This window comes from Haliaeetus leucocephalus, unplaced genomic scaffold (assembly GCF_000737465.1).
Source record: "Haliaeetus leucocephalus isolate CR32 unplaced genomic scaffold, Haliaeetus_leucocephalus-4.0 Scaffold484, whole genome shotgun sequence".
NCBI lineage: Eukaryota > Metazoa > Chordata > Aves > Accipitriformes > Accipitridae > Haliaeetus > Haliaeetus leucocephalus.
The window spans coordinates 3,151,335-3,174,709 of NW_010972920.1; the positions used below are offsets into that span (position 1 = coordinate 3,151,335).

The following is a 23,375-nucleotide window of genomic DNA, read 5'->3' on the forward strand; positions in this document are numbered from 1 at the left end:
CCTCACCCGCCCGCCGCAGCGCGAGGCGCAGGCCGAGCACCGCCCCCGCCTATTGGGCCATACCGCCTTCCCGGCAGCCTCCGCGCCGCCGCCCCGCCCCGGAAGTGGGGTGGCCGTTGCCGTGGCGACGAGCGGCCCAGCTCTCTGCAACACCGAGAGGGGGCGAGTTGTTTATGTTTTGTTTTTTTTTTTTAATAAGACATTTTGTACAGTGAAAAAAGTATAGACGTGGGGGCAGGGGCCAGTCGCGGTTGCCTCACGGCAGGAAGAGCGAGCTGCAGGAGTGAAGAGGAAAGCAGAAGCAGGCACATTACAGCAGTGAAGTAGCACTTCGTACAAAAAATACTTTTTATAGGGGGGAGGGAAGGTTAAAAAAAAAATCTTCATTTTTATATTCAACTAAAAATCCCTTTTCTAGTCTCTGCTTTAGATTTCTTCGTCTGGGTTACGGGTAGAACAGTCACTGCTGAGGTTCCAAACCATTCCGGGACCTTCCTCTTAGAAGGGGGATGCGAGCTCTGGAAGAAGAAAACAAATGTGGAAAAAAGGCAAGCATTTACAGGCTGACTAATTTACATAGCTCTACTCCCCAACATCATGTGCAGCAGGAGATAGGAACTGTCTACATCATTAGTGGAAGGCTTATGTCTCCCTTAAATGCAAGACCTTTTTCAAGTAATTGAGAAACTAAAAATTAAGCTACAGCTGTGGGGAACAACCAAGGCTGGGAAACATTTGACCTGAAACAACAAAGTATCTAAGTGTTATGCTGACCTTCAGGAATCACCTTTAACCTACCCCCTCTCCCCCAACCATCAGGTCAAGAACTGCAGCTCCTCAGTGTGACTTGTGAAAGAATGCACCACCCTGGCAGGAGATGAAAGTGGGTGCCCCAAATAGATAACACATCAGCAGTACTAGCTACCTCCCCCAATTACTACTTGAGAAAACAGGACTGAAACGTACAAATGCAGCACTGTGTGCCTGCCACCAGCTGTGCAAGGCACCTTTTCTTCTGCTGGACTCAAGCAAGGCTTACGTCCCCCAAGCAGAGTCTGAACATAGGGCACTCTCCATGACTGCTGGGTGCATCTCTTGCACTGTGCTGGGAAGAGATACTATGGCAATACAAAGCCCTGAATTCCTGTAAAAGTTTAGAACTAGGAGATAAATGGGTTTCTGCTCATCCTTCAGCCACTGTTTTTTCAATAATGGAAGACCAATCTCTGTTGAAACGTTCATTTGAAGATGAACAAGACTGCTGGTGAGCTCCCTTTGGGAAAGACATCAGGCAGACCGATCTACAGCCAGGAGAGAGGCTGCTCCAGTGCGTGCATCAAAAGGTGTGCGCACAACACCAGGACTCCCAGCCCTAGCTGGGGTGAAGCAGGAAGGATGCAGAGACCAGGACACTGATCATGCTTTGTTCCCATGTCACAACAAAGGGGTTTTACTTGGAACTCATGTTGTGGAAGCTCTCCGAAGCCATCACCCACAATCAAAAGAGATGTTATAACATGTTTAGTATTTCAAATAAGATAGCTGCTGTGCTATTTAGGAGTTATACCTAACACTGACCAGACCATGAATAATGATTTGTCTGCATCATGTTCTACACTCACATCAATAACCAGCTTCAAACTGAAGCAAGTTGTACAGCAAGTAGTGCTGGTCAGAGCCACACGAGCTCCCTTTAGAAAAAAGACTGTATATACGCTCATACAACTTGTGTTTATGTAAGCACCAGTGCCAAAATCCTTAAAATGATCAGCATGCTATCTCACACAACCTATACCTGAAAAAGAAAGGGAGCCAAATGTCCTCTTAAAGTGCTGGAAGCATCTGCCACTAGGTGGCTGACAAGATGTACTGGGGAAAAAAATTTCTGTCGCAGGCTGATACTGTGAGAGAGGTATATTCGGGCATAGCAAGGGCAGTAAAAGCAGCATGCTGTCAACTGTATCAGGGATATTAACAAGAGAAGTTGACTGGCAATCCAGGCCAAGGTTTGAGGCACAGTAGAGAACCCAGACAGAAACTGGGATTTTGGTTTTTTAAAGATCGACGCCCAAATCACCAGGTCTGGGCTCTGCTCCTGGCACAGAGCTACAGGCAGTCTAGTCTCACCTTTGGCTGAGAGTCAGCAAACAGTTCCTCCTCATCAGGATTGAGGGCAGGCTGATTCCAGGAGGCCAGTGTGATGGGCTTCAGGTGTCCTGCTGCCACTCCGCTACCTGGCTGGCTGTCATCCACACTCTGTACAGTCTTTCCATATGACAATAAGGAAGCTGACTGTTATATGTATCACAGCATTAAAGCTTAAGTCTGCACAAACTAGACTGAATGCAAAGGCTGTGTTTTGGAGGGGTTTGTTTTTTTTTTTTGTGGAAGTAATGAGTCTGTAACTATAAACAGAGTTCCAACACCTCTGCTTAATGAGATCACTAGCTATTCCTTATCCATTTCACCACAATAAAATTTGAGCAAGTGAAGTGCATCCACTTCAAACACAAGGGAACTGGAACTTGTACTTGGGCTTTTTTCTTTTTCGTAGTGCAGAAGAATACTTCCTCCATCCCCATAGCTCTGAGAACTTGAAATACCTGCTTCTGACTGCAAAGTGCTTTGTTTTCAAATGCATTTTTACAGCAAAGGTGTCAGTTAGAAGTGGCATAGTGGGCACAGAGATATTACCTTTTAATTTCTATATAATGCCTGCTGGTCATAAGTGGGAGCAGCCAAGCTGAGATTTTTGGATCAACTACACATCTCTGTTAATGAGAGCATTGCTAATGGCAAGTCTACCTCATGCTTTATTACAGTAAGAACATCTGTTTACCGAAGCCGAAGGCACCGCTTGCAGATGGGTTTTCTCTGCTCCTTCCTTCAATGTCGGATTGATCAAATTACCCTGTAAAAGCAGCAGTAATGTAAGGTTGTTAAAATCCAAGAACATTCATTAGCAGATTTAAAACCTGTTTGCTACAGGGAATTATTAGAAACAGGATATCTTCTGAAGGAGAAGTAAATGACGACTATTTGGATTAGCTTTTGGATTTGCAGTCTACTCAGTTGTATAATATTAATTTGATTTCTAATAGCATGTCATTCCTGTTATTAGCTCCAGCAGCTAACAGTAGCAGAAAAAAAAAAAGTGTAATTAGAGCTCACACAATTGGACTGCCAGGAGGTCAACTGCAGGAAAAAGAAGGCTCAGACACAGATGTGGTAGAAACAAAACAGCACTCAGGGATGCAAGAAAATCAATTTGACAAAATGGCAAGGCCTGAAAAATTGTTTGAGCCAGAGTTCAAGAAATAAACCCCAAACCCTGTAAGGAACAGACATGAAATCCTAGCACAAGCAGCAGAAGGATTTAGAGTTTGGAATTTCTTTTTAGCATTCCCACCAGAAGCCACTCAGTGCAGGGTGGCCTTTTGTACAAGGTGCTGAACTGGGACTTGGAAGACACTGACAGGCCAGTCGAGGGCTCAGAAGATTAGCCTGGCCTTTCTCAAACAGCAACAAAGAGCTCCTTATTTTCTGAGATTTCTCCCCAGTGAGTCAGACTTATGGCATGACACTTCTCATCTACGCCCAGCAGTTTCAAGCAACAGAAGAACCCATGGAAGACCGTGAGACATTTCTGGCAGGCACTGCCTCTAGCTCTTTCACACTCAACTTCTCTGCTGTCTTAGAGCTTTCTGCATGGTAAGAGAATCACTTTTCCCACATGGGGTTGGTGATCAGGTACCAAATGCACAGAAGCAAGCCAAGGGCAGAACATGGACTCTGTGGCTATGAAGGATCCAGGTTGCCAAACGTTTTCCTACTGAGGAGAACTTGGAATTTCAGCTTTTTCATCCACTGCCCCGGCTACTGTAAATCTGGGATTTTATAGGGGACCTTTGGCATCTACATCCTGAAGGGCTGGACAACAGCAGAAGGTGTTCATCCCTCCTCTCTGAGGCCACTATTAGGCTGCAGTTGTGATGGTCTACAGTGGTAGACCATCATGTGCCTGATCTTCCTGGGCTGCATGTCCAGGACTTGCTGTGGTAGAGATGAGCTGACAGTCCCACATGGGAACAGATCAACTCCAGTGACACATTTAACAGGTCACAGCCGGGCAGCCCTCTTCCCAGGTCAATACTTTGCAAGGGGAACCCTCTGGTTTGGCTCTGAGCATTAGTCTCGGCGGAGAGGGAGGCAGTCGTACTCAAAGCTGAGGGAAAGATGGATTGTGAAGATGAGACACTAAGCACTACTGGAAACAGCAACAACATAAAAGGGCTTTTAGTCTACTCCTACAAAGAGGAAACATGCTTTTCACAAAACCAGTTTTATACCTTCTTTTACTAACCTTTGTTTTACTCCACAAGGCATCTTCCCTGCTTGCTTGATCTGCTCCTGTTTTTTCCTGCTGCCCTTCTGACCACACCAACATCCTTTTGACACCTGAGCCATCCTGAGACTTCTTTCTATCCTCTTTCTCCAATAATGCAATAGTCATCCTGATGAGATACAGTTCAATATTTGCAGGAACAAGTTTTCTAATTGCTTGAATTTTGGTGGTGTCTTGGAAAAAAAATATAAATACAATATTAATTGTTTTTTTGATCCTCTTGGCCCTTACTCAGCTTTCTTATGTTGTAAAAGACATCAGTTGTCCCTCATTAAAGCATAGGATAGATTAAGGCATGGAAAAGACAAAAAATAAAACAACATGTGGGTTTGACTCATAAGAAAACAGATCATGAACTCATGGGATAAATCCCCACCTCATTTGTGCTCACACAAGCTTACTGTCCTCAAATTTAATCTAAAACATCAGAATCGCCTGCCTCTAACTCGCATGTCCTATCAAACATTTTCTATTGAGAGGAAGGCTATTTTTAGCTCAGGCTGAAAAGCTTCTCTGCTTTCTTAAATACAGTGCCATGCCAGTTCTCCATTCCAGTGTGGCACTAAATTTAAGAAAGCAATCTGAGAGTCTGTTTGAGCGTGTAACCGCTGCTGAAAAGATGCATTAATCCACAATAGGACAAAACTAACAAAGCTAGCAAGTCAGGAAACTCTGCCAGCCTAAGAAATTAAACTACTAGGGCAAAACTGAACTTTTAAGTCACTCCATCTCAGAACCACAAGTCTGTACATGGTTATCTTCAGCCTCTGAACTAGCCATGGCACCAAATGACGGTGTTAAGAGGAACAACTACTTTCCCTGCACTTGTCAGCCTCCTCCTCATAAAAAAAACCCAAAACTATCTTGCAGAGAAGTTGCACTGGGGAAATCCTACAGCTCTTATTCAGCTTATTTTCTGTGTATGCCAATATTTACAGGAAGACTTCTGTCAGGCTGATGGTTTTTTACAATTAAGAATGATGCCTGAATCTTTTCAACAGCCCAACAATTGAGTGACAGGATTTGTAAAGGGCTACCCTCTTTCGCTCTTTAATGAATCACAGTTGCCTCCTTTACAACGTAACCTTGAAAGGAGAGCAATAATCCTGGCATTGGCATGCTCTGCCTTGCTACAGCCACGGGCCTTCCAGAAATGATGGGTTCTATCTAAAGAAAGCAGCTGATCTGTCAGGTTTTCATTCCCTTCACCTGTATGCCACTGTCACGAGAAGCTTCAGGTAAGGGCTGCAATGCTCACCTGAGTTAATGGGAGGATTACGGATAACATCAGAAATGATCTGTTGAACTTTGGGCGTCAAACCTGCTCGCTCCAGGTTGACTGGGTAGCCAGCTTTCATTGCCTCGCACAGGTGAGTGCCAACCTCAGAAAGATGCAGAGATCTGCTCTCACTTATAGTCCTCTAGGGAAACAAAGGGAGAAGGAATTGAGATGGCAGAAGTGTCTAAAATACAACTGAAAGCTCAAAACCTGGCAACCTCCCATTCCCAAAAAGCAGTCAGGGGATAATAGCACACAGCAGTACAACAAAGCTCCTCAAAACACTTTGTTACTCCTAGTATTTATCTCATTTCTTTTCCAGCTTGTAAAGAGCATTTTTCTCTTGAGGCTACTGCTTCTCAGCTCAAGTGCAATATATCAGGTTGCACTTACTTCAGATGAAGAGAGATTCTACACAGGAAGGGTGCTGTGTAGCCACCTCAAAGGCTCACTACAGCCTGCTTATAGCTCACGTCCCTTGTGTCACAACATGCACTACCACCCTCTTTCCACCCTGCGGGAGCTGAATCCCAGCAATTTCTACCACAAAGGAAACGGATGCTCTCGCCTTACAGTTAAGTCTGAGTTACCAACTCAGCTCCCACTTCATAAGATTTCTGTGTCAAAGCTTCAGATATCTCCTGCTAAGTAGCTGTGAGGCACCTGACCTTCCAGTGGCCCATTTGATTCATAGCATCTATGCAGAACATGAATAACAATGCCAAAACAAATTCCCCCTCATTTCACATCTGTTAGATGAATTCTTCTCTTAAAACATTTGCCTTAAAGGAAAACATCTCAAACTCCATCTACCCAAACTTGTACTTTTCAAGGAGATATTTCGAACTGGTTATTTGTCTTCCTCAAAAGAACAGGTTTCAAGCTTCTACCGATTTCTCCTCAGACAATACACATACTGTGCACATAAATCCTCAGGATCAGTGGATACAGAGGATCAAGTTACCCACTAATAATTATACAACCGTTTCTTGTTAATTAGTCCTTAGGTAAGGTACCCCTTTAAATTAGGGACTATCTGACAAGGTTTACCCATACTCTTGGGAGGGGCAAAGCAAAACTCAAAGCAGCTTCAGTTTCCTACTGCAGAATTAAAAAGCAGTAATAAAACTATATCAAAGCAGCTCATGAGGCTCATCTTCACAGGACACATGGTGTGATGCCAGTTTAAGCCACATGCCCTGTAGCACTTCAACAGCTTAGATGTGACGGGTAACTCGTTCTCAACTTTTGTTCTTAACAGGAAACACAGCTTTCCAAAATCTGAACTGGAAAGCCACGATAATACTTTGCACTTAAGACTTCAGTTGTGCATTGAATCTCCCCACGAGCTTTGTTTCTTGAGATGCAAGTCTTACACATGGATATGGCATAGGCAAAGGAATAGGTATTTGCTACCGAAACCAAGAACAGAGTTAGTGAAATTTATCCCAATGGTTTTGAACCTTAAAGATATGCCTATAAGATATCCCAGGCTTGGCGTCCTTTCCAGCAGGCTACTGGATCGGGAAGTTTTTCCTATATGCCCTTACTACTGTGAAAAGAGAAAAATACAGAAACAGGCAGAACTAACACCTGCAACAGAAAAGCAGGCTGCATAACTGTACTGGAATAGGCCAATGACATAACAGCAACAATTCTGCCTGATGCCCTGCCAATCTGTGCAGGCATTGTAACGAGTAGGGAGCTGTATCTTCCCTCACTGTATCCCACCTCACAGCCAGCCCAGTTTTTCATACTTTTACCAGTCCATAGAGATACAAATTAGATGAGCTACCATTTGCCAGGAAAGATACTGCCTCAGTGTTTTAAAGCAACCCTACCCCAGCACTGGGCAGAGAATTTAAAAGAACTTGCAAATCCCCCTCCTCTAGACAAAGCATCCCTGTCAGTTTTCAAAAAGGACAGGACATTCACAGGGAAGAGCTTACCACAGAGAGATTTTTCTCTTGGAACAGGACATACGTGACATGCTCTGAGGGAGAGAGGGTTCTAGTACACTTCCAGGGAGATGCTTCTTTCTGATCTTTAGATCCAGATGTGGGGAATGTGTCAGTCTAAGTGACATAAAGAGGATTTAGAAGAATTACATCCCAGTGACAACCGATGGATCACGCTCCCATTATCTGAAGTTATCTGAGAAAGTAACACAGAGTCCATTCATTTCTACGGAGGTTGGTTTTGGCCCCAAGTCCATGTTTGGCAAAAAAAAAACAAAGCAAAGAGGGAATCCAGATGGATACCCACATACTCCCATCTCAATAAAACAAGCATGGGATTGTCCAAGGGACTTGCCAAAAAAAAGAAACCCCGAAACCCCCCAAAAAACCCCACGAAACCAACTACTACAATCATGTTCAGGTCAACACAAGTTGTCAGGTGTTGCTCATTACACATAAAATTATTCCATCCAAACTGTGGTACTCTGTCTGCTGCTCAGTATGGGAAACTCCTCCAATTGTTCTGATCTTTTGCTCAACACAGATTTCTTGGGGAAAAAACAAACAAAACAAAACACACCAGGAATGCTTTTGGTCCCCCATTCCTAGATTGTAATAGCTTTCTGTGAAGCAGAACGAAGATTCCACAGAGTCTTCTCAAGCATTACAGAGAAGTAGTATTGCTGCCCTACCTGCTTCTTAGACTAGATAAGCCCCTTTAACAGTAGATTTACATAGAAATTAAGATCCCCAAAGCAAAACCGCTTCATAGTTCCTCTAATCCTCTGCTCCATGGCCCCTCCCTAGTGGTGTCTCTCACCAGTGACTGATGAGGAGCCACTCTACAGAAAGTCTTGGAGAAAAGAAAATCAACTGTGTAAGGAGAACCAACAGGAGTATTTCCAACTGCTGGAAACCTAAGCTCTTCTGCCAGTCTCCTAAGAAGAAACTTAAGAGGAAGCAAAGCCCTGCCCTCCAAGTCTACCAAGTCAATAAACCGTGGTGAAGGAACATTTACTATACCTTCGCCCTCCAGCCCCAAATCACAATAACTAGCTGCAAGCTCTCAATAACATGGCACCTATCGGACACTCAGCCTGGCCAGATGGGTGACCTTTATAAGGTTGTCCTGGACTTTCAAGATGACCACACCAATCTGGAACATCAGCCAGGTCCCAATGTCATTGCCAAGTAGCACATTCAGATTTGGGAGCCCTATTTGTATGCAAGGCCACCAAGTTTCACTGCCATGTTTAGATGGAATAGCTGTGACGAGGACAAACTCTGAATGAGAAATCTGACAGCTGCAGACCAAATTATGTCTTCAAGGCTCTTGCAAAGTAGCAGACACTTTAGTAAGTCATACCTGCAAACCATTCACTTGGCAGAAGTCCCTAATTTCAGCCAGGAGAGGGACCAACATGGTGGATTTTGCTTCAGATACACCATCAATTCTCTTCAGATTCTGAGCATTTGTAGGCCTGGTTTAGGATAGATAGTAAAAGCCATGGAAACGTCCTATGCCAATGCTTTGAAACATCAAGTGTCTGTGAATGACACACATTTGGACTACAAATCTATTAGTCAAGACTTGAAAAGGTTATTACTGTACCCTCATCGTCTCTGCAACTCATCAAGTTCACTGTTTGCGCTTCTGAATCATGAAGCTTGACCACAGCAAAAACTTCAAGTTTGCTGCTTAATACTTTGGAGGATCAGTTTACTACATACATCTTTATTTGCTTTTACCTCCCAAGAGCACATAAGCCCAGAGCTCTTCCATGGAATAAACAACATACATACTCCAAAAGCAGTGTTCTCTAATGCCTTTCAGTAGCTGGGCAAGGCACTTCAGATGCATTACCAACTGAGCTGCCCCACAATACCCTCTCATACAATGAGAAAAAAAGGTGAAGAATTGTTTCGCCTCCTTTAAGTAGTTGAGAGCAACACTATATTGTGCTTATTCTTTTACACTACAGAGCTACCCATGCAAGGTAAGGGACAGCTCCTGACCTGTAGCTGACCCTTAGCAGGATAAGGGCATACTAAGATGATTAAAACACATTGGAAACAAACAGATGGAATGGTAAAGATTAGTAGAAAACATACACCTTCCTCTTCTGACTAGTCAACCTAACAGGAGGTTTGGACACAGAGACAGGCAAAGTTGTCATTTGTGGGGTTTTTTTTTTTGTTTCTTTTTTTTTTTTTTATAATAACTAGCATGAAGCAGCAAGTCTGATGGCAATAACTGTTTAACTTACACCAGTCAGTGGCCTACAAGGGTATTAGAGCAAACGAAGATCCTCAGGAAAAGAGCTGCTCCCCTACCAATGAGACATATTCCCACAACAAAAGCAGAAAGGGGATTTGTGACTTGGCACACAACCTTCTCAGTTTGTACAACATGCATGCTGTCTTTACCTTATTCGGGCCATCTCCACCAGGATCTTATTGGTTGCCAAGACAGCTGGAGGAATTACCTTCTCATTAGCTACCTTCTGTCTAGCAGTCAGCAACTTGCCATACAGAGCAGTCTGTGAAAAAGAGAGCCAAATTCTCATGAAGCAGCTCTAGCTTGCTCATATAGGTATAATTAATATAAGACAAAAAGATATAACTTCCCTCATCTTTCCACTAATACACAGAAAACCTGCAATCCATTAATCCATCTTAACGTATTTAAATCCTCTTCTAGGACTTCTATTCAAAACATCTTTGTAATATTAAGAGCTGCTCAAGCCAGCTGTTCCAATACAGGAAGAACACGGTCTGCAGGTTGACAGCAATTCACAGATAGCCTCCCTCTTCCAAAAACTAACCTCTAGTTCTTTTTCTCGGGATGAAACAAGAGGTTGCAGGGACTTCAAAGGAGAAGATTTCACCGGCGAGTGCTCTGCAACACTAATAAAAAAATAAAGAAGTGTCAAAAAACCCCTACGTTAGATCAGTTTCTTCAGGAACTTTGCACAAGGCTGTGGGAGAGCAGCAGCCCAGCTTATTTTGCCTGCTCTGACAGCACCATCAGACTGTGGTCTGGCAGCTCATGCTAGCAGTGCACTCATACAGGACTTCAGCTAGTTGAGGCAGAATCAGCAGTATCCCTGATGTAACAGAATTCCTCTGTGCCTGGTCCCGTAACTTAAAAATAGCCTCTTACTGTACACAGCTCAAGCAGATGAAATTGCAGTTTTGCGGAAAAAACACCACAAACAAACCCACCCACCAATATGCCTATCAACAGCTGGATTCCCATATCGTTAACAAAAGCATGCTCTTACAAGCACTTGTCCATTCATGACATCATTCTGACAGCATCCCACATGAAACACCTTACATTTTTCCCCAAGGCTGGTAACGTTAATCCTGGCCAAAAGAGCTAGTAACTTCAGAAGCATCAATGACAAGGACACAGCTGCTATGCTGTAAGCAGAATTAGCTGATGTTACCACTAGGCATGTCCACCTGGAGAGCAGCATCACAGCTACCAGTCCACACGCTCTCGTACTTAAGGAATTTTACCTCTAATTAGACTGCTTCATGATTAAACTGCAATATCTGTTAGCAGACAAGCTGAAGTAAGAACGTCCTTTCCTAAGCAAAGTGTGAAATAACACTTGGCTTTGACTGTAATTGTCCCTAAAGTGATTTTTCTTCACACAGCTACAGCAGCAATTTTTCAGCTTAAGTGACATTACCCTATTTTCCTGTCATCTGCCACCATCAGGCTGCTTGCCTGAAGGAGGAATCGAACTGCTCAGAAATGCAAGGTGCATTTACTCTGAAGCACCGCAGAAGCCAGAGAAACAAATTACTTGGTCTGCTTTTTGCAAAGGCTTGTTTTATTTCTTTTGACCTCAGGGAGCCTCAACTTGATCTCAGTCTTCTCCAGACTAGCGTAGAAAGGCAGAAACCTACACACCCACAGCCCCTGCAGAAGGCATACATTCAGTTCTGTCAGCTTTAAGAGTGAGTCACAACTTTGTCACTTTTTTTGCCTGATTTATATTTGCTAACTGTTTGAAAAAACCCTATCCTCCATTTCTTATTTTAAATCATCACAAATTGAAATCCACTACAGTTTCAACCATCATATAGAAGACAGACTAAAAAAACACGGGCTCAGTAGAAGTATCCAATTTAAATCTGCTATTGCTCCATCTTTATCAACATTTGCTATTTTTCTTGCTTGGATTTGAACACCAGTGAGAAAGTCTGCACTTCCGCAGTTAATAAAGCTTGCTTTGCCTGTGACACTACAAGTATACACAACTTGTCAAATTCAGCAAAGCCTGTTATGTGTTGTAACAGTTCAATGTTTTGGAATATAATACAGTGTACAGCAAGATTTAAGCGCTTGTCTTATTCTTTTTTTAAAAATATATATTAAACATTTTTACCATCACTTCACATAGGAGAATGCTGGTTTTAAGGATCATCCTACAAACAGTATCCCTATTAACACAGTCAAAATTAGGTAATCCTGTTTTAATTTAGAATACTGTACCTGTTAAGCATGTTGTTGCCTTTTGGAGGCGTTTTACCTTTTCTCTCACATGAAAACATATCATACAGAGACATCTATAAAAAAACAGAAGAACAAGACAAATAAATGCTGATTTACCAGTGTTTCCACTGAAGTTGCTGTTAGCAGCAAAATATTCATTTGTGACACCATCATACACTTGCAAGATATTTTAATACCAACAAGGATGGACCACAGGGTGCAAGAGGGGTTCTACTCACACATACCTGCTTGACTGGTGACTGTGTTGTTCCTTTCATGTCTGAGGAGCGCTGCGTTGAGAGCACAGGTAAAGGTCTACTGCTGTCATAAAATGAATGATATCTTAACCAAATCAGACCAAGTAATTTGTATAGCGACAGTGCCATTTAAAAAAACCCCAATTTTTGCTAAGCAAACTGATTTCAACTTGGTAGGGGGATATCTTTGGCAAATCAAAAGTTTTAATTCATTTTTTGTTTAAAAAATTATTAGAATCACTGCTCTTTGTGAAGAAACATTGAGGACCTCAAAGCCTATTAATATTAAAACTTCAACAAGGAACAAGGATCTTCTCTTATTGAAGAAACAAAGATTTTGGTGACAAAAATGGAATTTTTGTGGCAACACTTGAAAAAGATTCAATTTTAAAGACCCCATTACTGGAGAAAACAAGTACAAACTTTCTGGTTTGCACTAAGCATACAGCTTCCACTGTTGCTTACTATTTAATAGCAAGCAATGTTTTTTTTTTCTTCTAGAAGACCTGTAGACAGTAGCTGAAAGAGTCGCAACAGTAGAATATTAGAAGGCAAGAGAAAATTGGCACTTAGTCATTACCCAAATTGCTTATTTTTTAGCAACACTAGGACAATCTAGATACCAGAACAGGCTCCTAAGGCTAGCACTAAAGAGCTTTGTTCTATTATTATTTCTCATCACAGCAAAGCCTCTGCAACCTCCAGTTCATTATCTTTCACTTCAAAAGGGTTGGTCAGAATTAGAGTTTGTGAAGACCAACACAAAACTGTTTAATAAACATAATCAGAAGCAAAAGGTAACATGCAAAACTTCACATGCTATTTTCTTGGAGCAATATACTCTGATGGCAAATACCTGACCACCACTGAAAAAACACCCCACTTCCACAGACATACTCACCAAGACTTTAAATAGTTAAAATTTCACAAAAACAAATACACAAAGATGGAGAAACTACTACACATTCGTGTTGAATCAATCCTTGTTAGAATAAAGGCTTTTATTTTTCATTCTCATCTTAAATTTTATGAAAAAGTAGGTCAAGTGCATGTTGTTAGCTGCTCTATTTAAAGCATCACGGTTTAACTCATCAGCATTAGAAAGAACATATCTCTTGATGGATTTTCCTCTACCATTTCTTGTCTTTACCTGATTACTTTCGCCACGAGGATGCGTTGCCACAACATGCCTCCAGGCCACCCAGAATCATTGATGATGAAGAAACACGCTTTCTGACTACTTTTGGCTGGGGAGGCCAGAAAGTGATTTCTCCAGACTACATTCCCCACTAACATTCCCAGTTACACGACCATCCAATTGGCTACATTGAAGACCTCAGTGATGAGGCACTGTCACATTTAAGCTGCGAACCAAGCACTCTCAGGAGCACTATACAACATGTTACCTTTCATACCAGCAGTCAATAGAAGTGTCTCTCCAGGCACTTCCAGTGACTTTTTTGTGTGTGTATTATAATACTGCCTAAGGGAAAGCTTTGGCTAGAAAAATCAAGTGCGGAAGTCTCCTGTCCAACTGTCCTGGTTTCAGCTGGGATAATTTTCTTTCTAGTAGCTGGTATAGTGTTATGTTTTGGGTTCAGTATGAGAAGAATACTGATAACACACTGATGTTTTCAGTTGTTGCCAAATAATGTTTAGACTAAATCAAGGATTTTTCAGCTTCTCATGCCCAGCCAGCAAGAAGGCTGGAAGGGCAGAAGAAGTTGGGAGGGGACACAGCCAGGGCAGCTGACCCAAACTGGCCAAAGGGATATTCCATACCATGTGACGTCACATCTCGTATATAAACTGGGGAGTTGATTGGGGGCGGGGGGATTGCCACTTGGGGACTAACTGGGCATCGATCGGCGAGTGATGAGCAATTGCATTGTACATCACTTATATATTCTAATCTTTTTATTATTACTGTTATAATTTTAGTAGTGTTAGCATTATCATTATTAGTTTCTTCTTTTCTGTTCTATTAAACTGTTCTTATCTCAGCCCACGAGTTCTACTTCTTTTCCTGATTTTCTCCCCCATCCCACTGGGTGGGGGGGAAGTGAGCGAGCAGCTACATGGTACTTAGCTGCTGGCTGGGGTTAAACCACTACACCAACCTAGCCATCTCCAGAAGCAGGCTTCAGAAACTGATCTGATGTTTAATTTATGAAAAAAAAAAAAAAAAAAAAGAACACATGTACTGTAATTACCTTCTAGAAGGTCTCTGCAGATTAAGGTCTTCGCTGGACTGTAATAGAAGACTTGGATTTGAGGCAGATCCAGCTTTTAACAGCCAATTTCTACCCTGTAAGAAATAAACCATATGGTTTAGCTAGATATTACTTGGAGAAGCTTTTGATGGGTAGTTTCACACCAAAAAGTACCTTCTGGGTAAGCATGCATGAGGTTGCAAAGTTGTTATGCCCAGAGACTTCTTTGAGGAATCCTTCCATTATCAACTCTTGGCAGAGCGATTTCCACCAGTTCGCTGGCCAGTCTTTTCCACTACCAAAGAGAGGGTGTCCTCGGTATCTGTTTGGCAAGCGTTGAGAACTCTGAAATTATTGGAAGACTTGGTCAGACTTCTCCAGTCCTTGTGGAAGAAAGTTTCCAATATAACCAGTAAACCAAAAACCAGAGATGAGAGAAGCATGTCCTCAAGAACATTTCTCCACGGAACAACTTTGCAGAAAAGTCACAAGCCAGAATATTTTATTCAAGTTTACATAATACCCATTACAATAACCACACCTACAGCACCTCAATGATAAGAGCATAAACCATGCCCATTGCCTTGTTCACATCACCTGAAAAGCAGTTACACCCCTGCTGACCTAATCTACTCCAGCGCTTTCTGCCAAGACTGTGACAAGATCATGACTTTCTTTTGTATTAAGGCCCCAGACAAACCTACACTTAGACCAGAGAACTGTTAAAACATCTCCCTTTGTATATAGAGAAGGTTACAGGAATGACCCAGCCATCCACAGCAGCAAATTAAGTAATCTAGTGCAGTTTGTATTCAACCGGTTCAGGTCTATCTTACATTGCATGAGTTCAAACAGAAGCAGTTACCCATTCTGGTTTTAATTAAAAAGAGCCTACAGAAGTAACAGTAAATTGACATGCCCTGTTTAAATCCCAGGACAGGGGTACAAAGCCAGGAGGAAGTTCCCTACAAATGTTTGTTTTACTCCTACTCTCCTCTGGCCTTCATTGCAAAGTGGTTTTTGTTTGGGTTTTTGTTTTGTTTTGTTTTAAAATGTTGCCGATTTACTCATCTCTTACCAATGGTTCAGACTCTAAGAAAGCTGATGAGCTCCTGTCTGACGAGTTTTCACCCCCACCTGAGCTCAGGGCCCAAATGGATGGCAAAGGGTTAAAAAGCCTATTTTCACAAGAAGAGAAACTCTTGGCATGACCCTGAAAAGTTGCGAGCTTTCCTGAAACAGGGAAGTAACAGGGGATCAAGCACCAGTAGGTAAAAGTGTCTCAGACAGAAAGAAGTTTCGATTTATTGCTAGCATATGAAATCAACAGGAAGGCAGGCTTCAGACCCTGTTATTTGCAAACTTGCTGAATGCCCCCTCCACTGGGGAAACCACATGGTCAAACAAGTATTTTTTGTTTATATATATATACACATGTGCATGTATATACACCAACACTATATCCTCCAGAGAGTGTATGTGTCTATATAGACATATCTGATGCTGGCTAGATAAGGACATCCCATGGGAGGGGGTGGTGGGGAAAAAAGCAGGGGGTGTGACTAACAGTTATAATCTTGGATGACAGGAGACACTGGGGTGGAAGCTCATCTCTCACTATTTATAGCACTGGTTGTTAACACACATTATCCAGATTCCTGGCAGTACTTCTGCCAGAATCGCTTCATGCCAGGTACTATGCAAACACAGAGCACCTATCCCCAAGAAGGCAGTTTTTCTTATAAAGGAAAATAGAACAGGCTGATGTAGAAGAAAAGAGAAAGCCAACTGAAAGAAACTCAGGACAAGCAGCAGTCTGCACACAGTGGCCTGCTGAGCTCCATACCGTCTCCAAGGATCCCAGTAAGGAACAATTTGGAGAATTTCAGACAGTCAAGGAGCTGCTATCCTGCACGTACAGGGAGAGGAGCAGCAGGAAGAGGGGCTTTTTTCAGACCTTTAGCAGCAGGGGATGGAAGCTGGACAGCCAGCTGCAGGCAAGAGGGACTCGGCTTGCTGCCAGATGGGACCAGGGCACAAAGTCCTGATGGTGAACACAAGGGAGTCACCTATTCAGCAGGCAACGAGAAAGTGCCAAGTCTCACGTCCTCTCTTCTAGAGAGCCCTCGTACAACTTTTAACACACATTACTTAAAGGCATGACTACACTCCTAAGCTTTCGGTTATGCCAGTTACATTAATTACTCCAATGGCTGCACATTTTCAGAGCATGGTTTTGACTTAAAGAACAAATTCAAGGATAAAATAACTATAGAAGGAATAAGATGCAAACCAGTAAACTGTTGGGCTAAAGTCCATGTTTGGGCCAAGCATCATCAATTAAGCTTGGCATAGGACTGACCGACAGAAGTCAAAATAGCAATTTCAGCTTTGTACAAATTATTAAATGCTAGAGGTAGTACTAAAAGCCACCCACAAACAGTCACTGAGACTACTAAGAGCAACAAAATGATTGCTAAAATAGCTACAAAATCCCGGGTATGCTGACAAAAGAATATCTTAAGAGTTGCAAATTCTTCTGTGTTTAGCAGGGTTAGTATAATATTTCTGTCAATGCAGCTCTAATTCAGTTTCCCACAAGACTTTGTTCACTTTCATGGTCTGACTCAGCTTTCAAATATTTAAGTGAAACATGGTCTCCCTTGTGGGCCACCCAAAGCCTGCTGGAGGCCACCTGGACTTTGCAAAAATATACCACTAACTTAAGAGCATGATTTCTCCATAAGCTATATACAAGCTTTTAAAGCAACATACCAGTCAGCCTCACACAGATATAGCATGTAAACTTATGGTGATATTGACTATTTCATACACTCATTCTAGAGTGTACATTGATGCAACAAAGAAAGAAAATGCAAAAAAGAAACTTCTTTTTTTAAAGTTATGTTAGCCCAGAAAAGGCTATTCTTGTACGCAGTAAAAGGTTATTCTGTATTTGCACTGCAAATTTGGCATCACCTTCACTTCCTCCAGTAACGTCTAATAAATTAACAATTAAGACTACATAAAAAAATCTGCAACAGAATATTTTTCCCCTAGACACACTTGTGTGACAATTAGCAACTTACCTTTCTTATTAAAGGGAAAAAAGAGGGACAACATCCACCCAGTTTTTTTAAGCATTACAGGTGATTTCCCCCCCTCCAGGTTGTAAACCTGTGATTCTGTTCTTACTCTCATATTTTATTTCTGGTGAGTCTCTTGCCTAGTATTTAAAAAACATTGTAAGTAAGGGTATGTAGAAATCATTTATATTCATTTTAGTGTCTTACTTCCCAGCTCGCTACTCCAAGTCAGCCAGCAGTACAAAGCTAGAATGCAAGCCATCATTTGCTTTATTCAAACAATAAACCAACTGATCACCAAACAAAGATGTGTTTATTCTTCATTTTGAAAAGGCTATTCCTTCCAGGATAATGGGAATCATGCATCTTCACAAAAACACACTTAACTGTCTTTATGAAAATGTCAAACTCACCACGAAGAAAACAAAAGCTCAAGCCTTACAGGAAGAGCTTTAGAACCTCTGCCAATACTTGGGCTGGCATTCACGTGTTTAACAGACAACTGTCAATAACCAACTCAAAACAACCCACAAAATACAGGACAGCTCCACACAAGGCACAGAACAGGTACTATTTCTAAGCCAAACTCTTGGGCCATGAAGGGCTGAACATTGCACTGTCAAGAAAAACAGAACTAAAATGGCAAGAGCTTGGAGGCAGAAACTGTTCCTTTGCTGTACGTGCACGAAATTAAGTACAACATGCTACAGAGTTCTGCTATTTTTATGGCTGTTGCCTTTAAAGACAATGATCTAGTTTGCTGCATGGGAAATACCACTGAGCAGCTTCAGAAAGTCTAAACTACCTCTGTTTACAGATCCAGCTCTCCAAGAAAAACATATTAAATATATATATATGTCTGTGTGTATACACAGACATTTTTATGCAAGTATATCAATGCATTCTTTGGTATATCAACAGAGAGACACTGTAACAGTCCCTCCACTCTCAGAACACATACAAGGATTTTTACTGTCACTTACAGACCCTCGGAGAAAGAGAATGGGAAGTCTAGTTCCAAACTTCTCTTCCAGGGCAGTCACTGCAGACAGCAGCTGATATGCTTGCTTCCCAAAGTCCTGTAAACCACCTTCTGAGTCACTGGGGACTGCAAAACAAGAGGCTCTGAAATGCACAAAGAAAACAAGTTTAACACACATACAAATCAAGTCCCCTCCCCTTCTTTCAAATATTGTCTATCAAGTGATAATGAAATAAAATACACACTTCAAGTTACATTAATATAAACAATTAAACATGTTTAAGCATAAAGGACTAGGACTGAAAGCATGAGACCAAGCAAAAGTCAAAACCCCTTGTGGTTAATTTAAGACAGCCGCCCAACCCAACAATAAGCAGTTTTTCATGACACTTGCTGTGACAGAACAACATTGTCCCAGCAATCTTCTGAGTTTAGTATTTGAATATTTGGATTGGTTTAGGCATACAAGACATTTCTTTAATTGCACCAAATAGCAAAGTTTTTGTCTGTTTTTTTGGTTGTCGTCTTTTTTTTTTTTAAAACCACAAAAAGGAAAAAACCAGAAGGAAAGAGCAACCCCATTAAAGATTTTCTAGGGTTTGGTAATATATTTATTACTGACTGGAAGAACCCATCAAAAAATTATTGGCACAAATCACTTCCAAGGAGGAGAAAAAGGACAATGATCTACATCAAGTGATTTTAGTTCGGCAACACAAATTCACTGTGTGGCTCTTGACTGGCATAGCAACATGACTACAAACATAGAAATTATGACCTCTCAAATTCTCTTCTTGGTTATTTTTAGTAAAGGCCAGGCAAAGGTTTCTTAATTCTTGAGCATACAGGAAATGTAGCCGAATTGATAACATTTTTCCAGAAGCCACACAGCATAACATCTTGTCTCTGATTAGGAAGCATCAGGCTAGCAGCGAGAACAAGGAATCCTTTAGTTATAACTTCAGGGAAAACGTGTACATGCACACAGGAGTAACTGAGGAAAGCGTTTCTGCTCATACCTGTGTGACTACCAACCCCCTGGCTTCCCTTCAGCACATTTGTGAGATTATTAGCAATGCTGGAAAGAACGTATGTCAGCACACACTGTAACAGGAGAACAGCTCCCTTAACACTCAGGCAATTTAACCTTAGACACATGGTATTGCACTCCACCTGCAAGTGTTTTCTTTTGGGATTAATTACCAAACAGGACTTACTTTTAGGAACCGTGACTGTATTTTTCTTACAGGCTTTCCCACAGCCTAACTTAGAGCTTATAAGCTGCCTCATGGCTTGCTCAGCTATTTAGGGGAAGGTTAGAAACAGTTGTTGAATGACAAACCTTAGGCTAAACATCTGCAAGATCAGAGGCATAAAAAGTCAATTCTTTTAGATAATTTGCCTTCTAAGTCAGCCTGAGAACACATTAGCTCTTATACCAGTCTTCAGGGAAGAAAGCTTACCTGGACCTGCAATTATCACAGCATTCATCTGTGCCCATGATGCCAGAGGAAACCTTTCGGAGTTGTCTGTCTTCAAAATGAGACAGGATGATTCTACCCAAGAGAACGTAGAGAATTAAATGTAAGACCAAGATTTTACACATTAAATTTATTGCAGAAAACAGAGCTGAAATCAGCATCATTAATTAATTCACTGGGGAGCCAATTATTTGGCCTTGATTTCTCTGAAGAAAACGTTGGGGTGTTTTTTTGGTGTTTGTTTTTTTTTTAAAGTAAATAAGGAAACACTTTATGTATATGTGTAAATATGCTGAAGGCTGTATTTTTTGATGCTGCTTCTTCATATAAAACATGTTTGCAGAACACGTTGTGAGTGTAAGGTGCTTTCTGGTTACAACCTCCAGTTGTGACCAAGTCGCAATGGCTCTTATCAAAGCTGACTGAAATGACATAAAGCATTAAATAGATTCCAGTACTCACTTCCTCCTGCAGCTGTTTGACATAAGGTACTTCTCTATTTTTGCTAACATCTTCAGTTTGTACAACCGGAACGTCTCATTGCATATCTCACTTAGACGATGTCTGTCAGTCAAAAGGAAAAACGAAGAGCCTTAAATACTGACTAATATTCCCCTGTCTCACACCAAAAATGACATATGCCAGATAACTGTCTCAATCAAATTCACCAGAAAGAGCTAGAAAACAAATATCCTACTAAAACCAGATCCAAACTCCCTGCCTGTTTCTCTACAATCTTGATCCTTATAGCATGGGGCATACTCCCAAGAACACCTTGTTCGTATTCCTCCCAATTTGACAATTATTCTAAACAGAGCAGCAGCAGAGACAGAGAGCTTCTTCCAACCCCACAGGCTACTAAGCCTCAGAAATCCATGCCAGAAGGCACAGAGGAGGGAGGAAAGGACAGAGGGCATTGAGAGAGGGCAATTTCTCTCACTCTCTAGTTTTACAAACTCTGGCAAGTTCTCATCAATGCCACTGCCAGATCACACAATATGCTAGGATATCATCACTCTTCTTCCAAGAAACTCAGAGGTGGCATGTTAGGACACATCAACCTGTTGCCTAATTTAATATCCTCCATAGTAATCACTGGAAGCATCCAACTGAGAAAATAGCGTGGGAGTACTTGATGGGTGTATGGAACACTCGCTCTGCCCACGCCCTGAGCTGCTGCATGAGCCAAACCTGAGCTACCATCTGCACCACACTCCCTGTGCCACAAGGCATCCCAAACAAGCCAATACTGCAGGTGTTGGGCACCACATTAACACAGCTACACCATTCCAGCTCAAAGACAAGCAAAGCAAGTTTCTGCCTGCCTGGAAAACAGAGCAGGGAAGTATATGGTTTCAGAGTCTGGCAGTCTGCTGACACAAGTTCAAATGACTGAGTTCAGACATTTTTGTGGTCCTATTCCAGCTACATACAAAGTTAACAGGAGATATCTACAACCACAACTCCCCCTCCCAGAAGAAAAAAAAAATATGTATTTCTCCACTTAGACATGTAGATAGTGGAGAGAGAAAAGTAATTCTACAGCATCAGCACTCTTAAGGGGTGATGATGGGTCTAAAACCAGGTCAGATGGGTCTAAAAACAGGTCAGGTGATTTACAAGGCAAGTGACCAGGTTTTATCACTGCCTGCCTTGCAAAGCATTTTCAGAAAGCAGTACTGGAACAAGGACAAACTCATTAACATTAGTGCACTTGTGGATTATCTTTCAGAAAAAGTATAGCATACTTAGTACTATGTGTATGCAGCGAATGACTTGAAACCATTCTGAAATATTAATCACATTTTCAAACAAACCCATGCTGCCTCTCCTTTCGTTTGGTATGTTTCGGCTATCCCTCTCAAAGCAGTTGTCTTCAGTCATTTACCTGTTAAGAGACAAGTCTGCCGCAGTCCACAGGATGTGACAAGAAGCAGGAAGCCCGTCACGACCAGCTCTCCCAATTTCTTGATAATAGGATTCCATTTCCTTAGGGGCACCGTAATGAATAACCATCCGGATATCTGCTTTATTGATGCCCATTCCGAATGCCACTGTAGCCACAACACACTACAAAACAGAAGCCACATGCTGAATGTTTTGAAATGAACATCAAGAATATGCCTGGATTAATGCTCACGCACTTGGTGACAACTTTTTGCTATGGACTCAAAATTCAGCCTGAATTACAACGGCTTCAAACTCACGCTCTACTTCCAGAGTACTGTTAAGTATAATTTTGGTCAGAGCATCAGCATTGGATTATAAATGTAGGAGTGATGAAGCGTTATGGCAAGTGCTAGGGTGTTTTCAAGCAGTTATTCTCAAACAAAAGGCACAAAATCTATTGTGAAGAGGGACACAAGAAGTCCCAGGATAACTCCTTGCCTGCTTAGCTGCAGGAGGAAGAAAGCAGCTCACAGAACTTGTGATGATATTGTTCCAGCTACCGCTATTTTCCTCAGATGCTATGAATTTTTAAGAGACTCCCTTAGGAATTTGAAGCATAAGCCAGGAACCCTATTACTGTCATAGACAAGGAGTTTCTTTGCCCAGAACTGGAGACAGAGTAAATGGGAAACACATGCTGATATTTCCAAATTCTCTCCTCTACCAGACACTCTAAATACGACCAAGTGGACTTAGTTTCCTACATACCTGAATTTCATCCCTCATGAATTGGTGATGGGTCTCTCTCCTTTGTTTGATTCCCATACCAGCATGGTATGCACGACAGGCCACACCGAGTTTCATCAATTCAAACACAATCTGTTCAGTGGCCTTTCTTGAAGGACAGTAGATGATAGTGGGGCCTTCAAACTCATACACAGGACTGCTATAAATAATAGCAACACGTAAAGACACAGAACTGAAGAAGTCACCCTTCTGCAAAAAGTCCGACTGAACATAGTTGAAAAGGCAACGTAGCTTTTCCAGCAGTTCACCTTCTTGGGGATTTAGAAATGGAAACAGATTTTAACTAGTCTGCTCATACACAAATTGTCTGCCCTTTGGAAAAATGGGCTTGTAAGTTATTTGGTGCTCTTAAATTTATTTTGCAAAACACAGAAGATTTTGGTCTCTGTAGAAGCAGCAAGATAAGGCCTCCCAATTTCCTTCAAGTCATCAGGAAATATGCTTTTACAGCTGTCACTTTTGAAAAGGTCTACATTTACGTAACAAGGTACAAATGAGCGATGACGA

General features: G+C 41.8%; 1 protein-coding gene across 2 annotated transcripts in view; it reads right to left on the reverse strand.

Annotated features, from left to right (window-relative positions):
- Nucleotides 1-383: 383 nt before the first annotated feature.
- The window catches only part of WRN (Werner syndrome, RecQ helicase-like), a 48,143-nt gene continuing 25,151 nt past the window's right edge, over nt 384-23,375 (reverse strand). The window contains exons 19-36 of one of the 2 annotated variants that reach the window (XM_010575522.1): nt 22,830-23,007; nt 22,060-22,241; nt 20,634-20,735; nt 20,154-20,246; nt 18,692-18,833; nt 14,797-14,967; nt 14,623-14,717; nt 12,398-12,470; nt 12,153-12,226; nt 10,468-10,549; nt 10,070-10,182; nt 9,009-9,123; nt 7,634-7,759; nt 5,664-5,826; nt 4,364-4,578; nt 2,840-2,911; nt 2,128-2,265; nt 384-518 (exon numbers count right to left, since the gene is read on the reverse strand). In XM_010575522.1, the coding sequence (XP_010573824.1) occupies nt 396-518; nt 2,128-2,265; nt 2,840-2,911; nt 4,364-4,578; nt 5,664-5,826; nt 7,634-7,759; nt 9,009-9,123; nt 10,070-10,182; nt 10,468-10,549; nt 12,153-12,226; nt 12,398-12,470; nt 14,623-14,717; nt 14,797-14,967; nt 18,692-18,833; nt 20,154-20,246; nt 20,634-20,735; nt 22,060-22,241; nt 22,830-23,007 (2,257 nt within the window). In that variant the 3' untranslated portion in view covers nt 384-395. Of the gene's footprint in view, nt 519-2,127; nt 2,266-2,839; nt 2,912-4,363; nt 4,579-5,663; nt 5,827-7,633; nt 7,760-9,008; nt 9,124-10,069; nt 10,183-10,467; nt 10,550-12,152; nt 12,227-12,397; nt 12,474-14,622; nt 14,718-14,796; nt 14,968-18,691; nt 18,834-20,153; nt 20,247-20,633; nt 20,736-22,059; nt 22,242-22,829; nt 23,008-23,375 lie in introns of both variants that reach the window. The other variant, XM_010575521.1, reaches the window with a different exon arrangement.